This window comes from Opisthorchis viverrini, assembly GCF_000715545.1.
Source record: "Opisthorchis viverrini unplaced genomic scaffold opera_v5_67, whole genome shotgun sequence".
Classification (NCBI taxonomy): Eukaryota; Metazoa; Platyhelminthes; class Trematoda; order Opisthorchiida; family Opisthorchiidae; genus Opisthorchis; species Opisthorchis viverrini.
The window spans coordinates 1709391-1717235 of record NW_008751722.1 but is presented as its reverse complement, the minus strand read 5'-3'; the positions used below and the strand labels follow the sequence as shown (position 1 = coordinate 1717235).

Here is a 7845-nt window from a genome sequence, read left to right as displayed (position 1 = left end):
CAAGTGTCAGGAAGAGGACAGTGCTGGAAATTTCTATGATCTAGCAGCATCTCTGTAAATTCTAGTGTGGAGGTTGCTCTGAGTGCAGGAATCAGAAAGGCTGTCTGATATGATGAGCGAGCAGCAGTTTGTGTTCTATTCGTTGGTGGTGCGTTCGACGAAGTTCGATACAAAGGTACGCGAACGAAGATAAGAAGATTGCAGAATATGGTTCATTGATCATGCAGATACTAACGACGGGAACCCATTTTTCAATGCTACCAAAACGTAGGAGCAGAAGAGCTGAGGAGTACATATTCATCCAGCATGCGCAATCTGGACATCTTGGATCAAATTTCTTTGCTTTCAAGGACAACAGTCAGACCTTGCTGGAACCCTTCTTTCATAATCAACAGTTGAGATTCAGCCCTTCTGGAATACTCCTTTCATCGATCTCAGCGCGACTGTCAAAGCTAAGGGCCGAGCTATCCGTACCACAACAACCGAACAAAGAACTGGTTTCACCCTCTACCCCTCCTAGTCGATAGAAATGAAGCATCAGTTATTAGTCTGGGGGTGTTGATATTCTAAATTCACTACACAATAGTGCGTCGAAGAATCCAGTATGACTGTCCATATCAAGCAGTGGGTTGTAATTAAAGGAGTGAATGAAACATCTATTCATACTATAAAGATGGCTCAGGAAATGAAATAACCGGATCGAGGTAAGAACGGGGAAGAAACGAGCTTTCAAATAAACAAGTCGCTGGACCTCTAGCTGAGTGGTAACAGAAGGGAAGGCCATGAGGGAAGGGCAAGCATGTGGAACAAAACCGTGCGACAGAACCTCAAAATAACACCGAAATATATATCTATCAACAGACCTCAGAACGGAGGTCGAACAGATCACGGGGCGCTGAGTATTCCGGAAGCGAGAGGAGGCTAACTTCGGATAAGCACAATGGCAGCGAACCAACAGCTAGCACGCATCTACTCGAAAAGGTCCAACAACAAAGACATGTAACAAATGGTCGCAATAAATAAATGGCTTCAATCAAGCCATGAAGGAAGACGATCAGCCACCAGGAACCGGAAATGCTAACAAAAGCAGCAAACAGGTGACTATTGGTTGTGCAGCACTCCCTAATCGAAATGCATTAAACGTCGCGTGTACGATTTAGAAAGAGTATGTAATAAATATCTGTCCAATTGACTGGCTTCTTGCCTCATAATGACTAGGATGGTAGGGGGATAAGCATTTCCTACTTCCCTCACCAACAAACCAACATTTACAGTGATCGGATTACAGTTCAGGCTGAGATACTGCCAGTTTACCTAGGCCTAGCCTGAAGCAACCGACATGCAGGGATTTGGTTCGAACAATGGACCTTCCGGTCAGAAAGTTCACCCTTGGTCACTGAGCCACGTCGACCTTGAACTTTGTAGACTAAAGGTAAAAACTAGGTCACAGAAAATCCGGAAGACCATAGAACGGCTTGCGAACCAAGCGTCGCAGACAGGTCACCGATCATGAAAAATAAGTATGACTGTTCCTAGCTCACGGGAATAGCTCGTCAAACTGCGAAGCAAACCTACGGGGCGTGAATGGGCAAGAAAAAGAAACTCCAGTTCATCGTTTGCCATGAAAATCAATGAACACGTTGGATCCACTTTGTTACCTACACATATCTTTGTTGCCCTATTAACTACTAACTGATTAATGTAGTCTTTGTGCAGTTGTGGTTTTTCTACATTTTCACGCGTAGACCTTAACTCGTTCAGCTGTAACACCCTTTCGGTGTCTAGCTGCCATTCCACCCGAAGGAAGCACGAGGACTGGGATACTGCCAGGTTACCCAAGCCTAGACAGGGGATGTCGAGTGGCGGAGGTCGAATTCGAACCACGGACCTTCCGGTCAGTAAATTCGCGCTCTAACCACTTGACCCATCTCGCCCCTTGACCACCACTCATTTTAGACGACTGATTTTTCACCCCTCGAATATTCATTGAACAGAGAACATCGTAACGATATTCATACCTTTTGTGTGCATATTAATCAGGACAGGCAGACTCGCCTATGCTTGTTGATTATTCTTTCATTCACGTTAAGCTATTAATCCGTGTTGTATCCAACGTTCTCCTGCGCTTCTCGGCTGAAAGAAATCTGTCTACTATGTAGTCTTTTTTTCACTTTTTCTGTCAGTTGTGATCGCAAAACTTATTTGCACACAAGTAGTTCTCTCACCCTCCTGTACGCTGGGTCGTAACAGCATGACGTCTCCAATCTTGTTTGCCTCAAGATTTGATGGAGACCCTACTTAGGTTTCAGCTGGGTGTTTGATAGAATTGTCGGCTGACATTTCTATAATTTCCCATTTATCTCGGCAAACAACTACATCATTTGGGCCTATTTGATAATGGAGAACATTTGTCGTGCCTGAGAAGACCACAGTCAAACGTTCAGTGTACTTCGGAAAGCATGTGCTGTGAATAGCTAACATCGGTAAACGCAAGATACAGTTCGACCATCCCAGGCCTATATGACTCAAACCGTCGGTTTGAGATACCTATTTGATACAGATATACTTCCGCTTGCAAAATCAATGCTTGAAAACTCATAGATCTAACTGTTGGGTAAACAAGCACACAGCATTCACAACTAAGCGGATTTTCTTTTGCCAAAAAACGTGAACATTCAATATCAACGTCTTGAGATGAAGTGCATCGATCCGAAACTCAAACAGTATCTGCTCAAAAGTCTGCACAAATTCGCTAGCGTTTGTCAGTGAATTCGCTAGGCGCAGCAAATCGCCTGTAGACTGAGGACGTAACGCCCCATGAACAGAGAATTTTGGGCTATAACAAATCGTGCTCCCAAGTTTCACGTGGATTTTGATAATGAGCTCAGATTTCTGATGTCGTGTAGAAACTCTCCAGGTATCCTTATCGGTGAGTTTCACTGCAATCTCTCATCAATCCTTCAGTATAATGCAGAGGACAACCCAAGTAGGACGACCGGTGGGTAAATGTGAAAACTTCAAAACCCCAGAATAGTGAGTAGTGTTAGAGTAACCGTCCTTCTGTCGTTTCTTGTGTAAAGATCGTTCAGTTGTAGTACCCTTTCGGTGCCTAGCTGTCACGCACCACGAAGGAGGCACGAGGGCTGGGATACTGCCAGGTCGCCCAAGCCTAGACAAGAGAAGTCGAGAGGCAGAGATCGGGTTCGAACCACAGATCTTCCAGTCAGTAAAGTCGCGCTATAACCACTTGGTACAACTCGCCCCGTTGCTTGTGTTAACTAAGGCCGATAAAATTTTTATGCGTGTCACCCAATAAAAAGTCATCCACCCAATAGCAGCCTTCTGGTAGGTTCTTTTGGAGGCGGTCAGGTAGATTCCTAGTCTTATATGACAAGCAAACAGAACCTGAGCCAAATATTTGCTTTACTTTGTCCATATTATATATTTTTAATTAGGTAGTGCACCATTATTCTCTATTCACTTCACCGGAACTTTAACTAGAACCCAATTATTTCGCAAACTTACTATTGACTGTGTGACTTCAACCGCCGTCCCGAAATCAGTATGTTGTTGACTGACGTTCAATGTTTCATCTTCATTCTCTATGTTCGCATGTTGTGATTGTCTGAGGACCTAGGACGTTCAGCTGGCTTATTTGGCACGTGAGTGAGACTCCATGAAGTAAATGAACTCATGGTTTGCGCATTTGGTCAGCGAAACCAGATCAACCATCGTCGAGCTGGTCCTTCTTAGTACGTGTTGTGGCATGCTCTATCACTCAGTTCTTTGGACCAAGATTTCACTTGTCAACATAAGTTTCGATTTCAGAGTGACCTAGTCAACCATGACTAAAAGGAAATTAAGCATCACAACAAGCCATGTTTGTATTTTCCAATTTCTGAGAACGACCGACCGAAGTCGATCGACTGAAATTTTCCGGTTCCTTTTCAGAGGATTGAGATTTTGTGTATCAATTCATTGGCAGAGTTTGCCGCCGGACTAAGCACAATGGGGGGAGGGGATTATCGTACTGGAAATGAATATTTCCTTTTTGATGATTTAACTTAAACCGCGAGCTAGGGGCAAACTACTGAGAAATAAGCGCTTTCTGAGAGGATAGATAAAGTTCGTTCCAAGACCAACATAAAGCTTCATCATTTACGCTGACAGACAACTTACGTTGAAGGAATTTCGAACAAGCAAAACTATCGCCTGTGGTGACGATAAGACAAATAACCGTAACGGTAAGACTCACAGGAGTGATTGCGCAACTCCACGGGCATACGCTTTGGACATTGTTGCCAGTATTTCGGATAGAACTGCTTAACAAGCCTGATGCCATTTGGGATGAGCAGAAATACGGCGGAAGCCTGCTTGTGCTCGCATTTAGTTGATAATCCGGGGAACGAAGCACATCCAGCTTCGAACAAGTAGCATTTCTGAGGCACACGCTACAGGGAGCCTGAATAATTGTTCTTTCATTTACTGGTGAGGGAAGACTATTCCAGTTTGCGGCTTTCACAAAAGAAGTGATATGTTCGGGACTCGAGTGTGCCGTTTGTGTTTTGCCATCAGGCGACAAACTGCCTGGAGTCAGCTGGCTGGTGTTAGATGGCGTTAACGGATTGACGATAGCCAGACGACGGTTAATCATGACCGTAAACGTGCAAAACGCCCATTGGGACCCTGGTTGGCGAATCTCGGGTTAGCCGGAGAAGGAGAGCAGACCACCGTCAGTCACGCGACCAGCTGGCAAATCACACAATCGGCTGTGATAGTGATAGTCAGCATCTAGCGTGACCTGTCTAATGATTGGCTAAAAACGTTTAGACCAATCAGTGGTGAAAGCTGTCCAGAAGCGGATTGGTGAGGTACGAGACCAGAAGGCTTCTTGTTTAAGATGGGTGCGCCATGGAACGCGTCGCGTGAAGGAGGCAGACCGCGGGGGGAAATTCAAGACTGCGCGTCCATGATTCAGGTGCTGTTGGTTGCGGGATTTTGCAGAACAATCATCCTCGCGCAATGTTTTGATGAGTATACGCCAAATGAGGGGGGAAGCACTAGACTCGAGTTCCGCTCGTATTAGAGCTCATCGGCAGTGCATACCCAGTGCCCTTGCAGGGGTTTGAACTCCGGACATCTGACATTCGAGGCATCGGGCGTTCCGCTCACATCCCTTAAGCGCGAACATGTTCACGTAAAAATCTGGATGAGTTAGGCGTCCGCTGTTGGAGTAGTGCTAACACGGTTGTTTCGCATGTCAGATATGCGGAGTTCGAACCCCGGCACGGGCGTTGGATACACACTGCTAACGAGCTATAATAAGAGCAAAACTAGAGTACAATGCTCCACCCCCCTTTGGTGCGAACTCACTAAAATGGTTGCGCCGAGAGGAGGATTGATCAAATGAGAGTCATGTGAGTAGGTGTTCAAAATCCCACAACCATCAACATCTGAAACAAAAATGTAGCCAGTGGGTTTGAAGCGCCTGTGGCGCTGCATGCCTGGGAAGTCCTGACTGGCGCGCCAATCGATCCACCCAGCCAAGGTATGTCACTAGGTCGTGGTTCGAGGCGTCGGGCGTTCCGCTCACATCCATGATTGCCAAAATCCACACACTTGGGCAAAAAAGGAAATCAACAGCATATGGCACTGATTCTACCGGCTTAGGCAATGTTCATTCACAATAGTCAATTGAGGCGGAAAAAATACCTACACAAGGAGTACTTACAGTCGATAATATTGCATAACGCGTCCGCATTACCAGTCGTGAATGGCTTGGCGAGTGCTGAAAAGGGGGTCTTGAGGTACTGACTGGCAGAATCAGACCTATCGGATGAATTTGCAATGATAACTCTAGACAAACGGAAAGCGTCATGTGAGCCGTAGAGAATCGAAGTAAACAAGTTCTCGGTAAACGATGGAAGTATTCTAGCATAAGGACATCAGAATCATTTCCTCCTAAATTTTCTTAATGCTTGCACCACTCCCTTGGGCTTATGAATGACCATCTCGAGTTGTGTAACGTACAAGAACACCATTCCTTATTGGCAGACTAATATCTGCCTGCTCACCAGAGTGTTTACCGACTTCCATCGACTTGGGTCGAAAGCAACCATTTTACGAAGTTCAGGTAGTCGAATCTTCTGTTTCACGTTACAACTGTATTTAGTGCTTATTAGGTTTGAAATGTGTCAAGAGCGATTCAAGCTGTTCAGCCTCAGATCCCGTGAAGAGAACAGAGCAACGGAAGTGGTCGTGAGCAAAGAAGCTTTAAAGGTAGTTGGAAATGAAAACTACTTTCAGAGGGGTTTGGTAAACAATCGGCGGATTGTTAACCAAACCCCTCTGAAACGATGACTTCCCAATCGGTCCCAAACATTCTCCAGTTGATTGAAAGCTACTTTATTCTGAAAAAAGGGGAAGTTACCCGGTCTCCTACTCACTTTAACTGAGCAGATTTATGTTTGATAGTCTAGGAATTCCATTTTCTTGGTAACCCATGTAAGAGTTCTGGAGTAACAAGAAAACCTAGCATCAGAATTCGATGTTATCCCGTGGTTGACGAGCCGGTTGTCTGATAAAAGTTACTAAAATTCACTCATAATATTTCAACCAATATCCTGTTTTCAGACTTGTTAGTGGAACAAACAGTAATTTAGGGATGCTGGGAACAGGAAACTGGTTTTTCCGACCCCCCCCCCCTTCGAGCGCATCCAGCAAGATTCCAACGGACTTCCGAGAACTTCATCCAACGAAGAGATATATCGCTATTTTTAAAAAAGAGCCCGTCCAATAATCGTGCCATCCATGGAGGATAATGGGAACAGAACTCCCTAAAGTGCTCCTCTGAACTGGGACCCTCTGCTGAAGCAGACGCCGCTTCGGTCATGCAAATTTATCACTGATCGATGGGCAGGAGGCTAAATTCTGTGAAAGAGACCATGTGTGAAACAGCCACTTATGGAGTGTGAGCTTATCTGTATGTAACCCAGTCTTTCGGATGAACAGCATGAGCACGTTACGGAATTCGGAACTCAGCAGCTCGTTGAAAACTCATATGTAAAGCTAACAAACCGCTTAAATGGATGATCGCTTTAGGAGAACAAGATGTTTCCATCATTCAAATAAACAACCGTCGAACTCAAGCGAATGTACTTCGTGCAACGCTGCTCGGTGTGTATCAGTGCAAGTGTTATGGTAGTGTCGAAAAATGACGGAGCCCCGGGAACTGTTAACGCTATTTCCTAAGCGCACCTTCACAAAACTTGTACGCCTGAGTATGCATATCACTGAACTCGCATTAGATAATCAGCATTTCCACTCTGTCATGTAGAGGTTTAGTTTGGGTAATTCCAGTCTGATCATGCCACGGTCTTAACCAGTAGCGCAAATGTCAGTTATCAGGTAGGGTCCACCTTATTGCTGAATACAAACTGCTAACCTAAGTATTTCAACCCAAATAGTTCAAAAAATTCTGGAATTTTGACGTCCCAGGCTACTTGCAGCTAAATTTGAATATCGACTGTATATGCTACCCATGATTTTGACCTCGAATCGAAGGCTGATTCTCTATTTGGATTGCCTTCTACCAAGGTGAGACAACGGAGTAATTTTTCAAAAGCACCATAAGTAACGATAATTTTGAGAACTACTGGCCAAGTAGCTCATTGTGAGACGAGGCAGTAATTGATAAGTAACAGAAAACTATTTTAGGTTAGGTGGAGGCTCACACAGTACCTGCTTGTGACTCATAGTGGCATCACATCTATACTGCCCATCTTATGGGAATTGTAGTTAAACCAGATGAAAAAAGAATAGTAAGTAAAAACGAACAACATACTT

At 44.7% G+C, this 7845-nt stretch overlaps 1 protein-coding gene across 1 annotated transcript; it reads left to right on the top strand.

Annotated features, from left to right (window-relative positions):
- Nucleotides 1-1040: 1040 nt before the first annotated feature.
- T265_04175 (hypothetical protein) lies at nucleotides 1041-5218 on the top strand (the record flags this gene model as incomplete). Its single annotated transcript, XM_009168845.1, has 4 exons — nucleotides 1041-1097; nucleotides 1706-1898; nucleotides 3081-3304; nucleotides 5087-5218. 4 exons carry the CDS (start codon nucleotides 1041-1043, stop codon nucleotides 5216-5218), a joined length of 606 nt encoding a protein of 201 aa, XP_009167109.1.
- Nucleotides 5219-7845: the final 2627 nt, after the last annotated feature.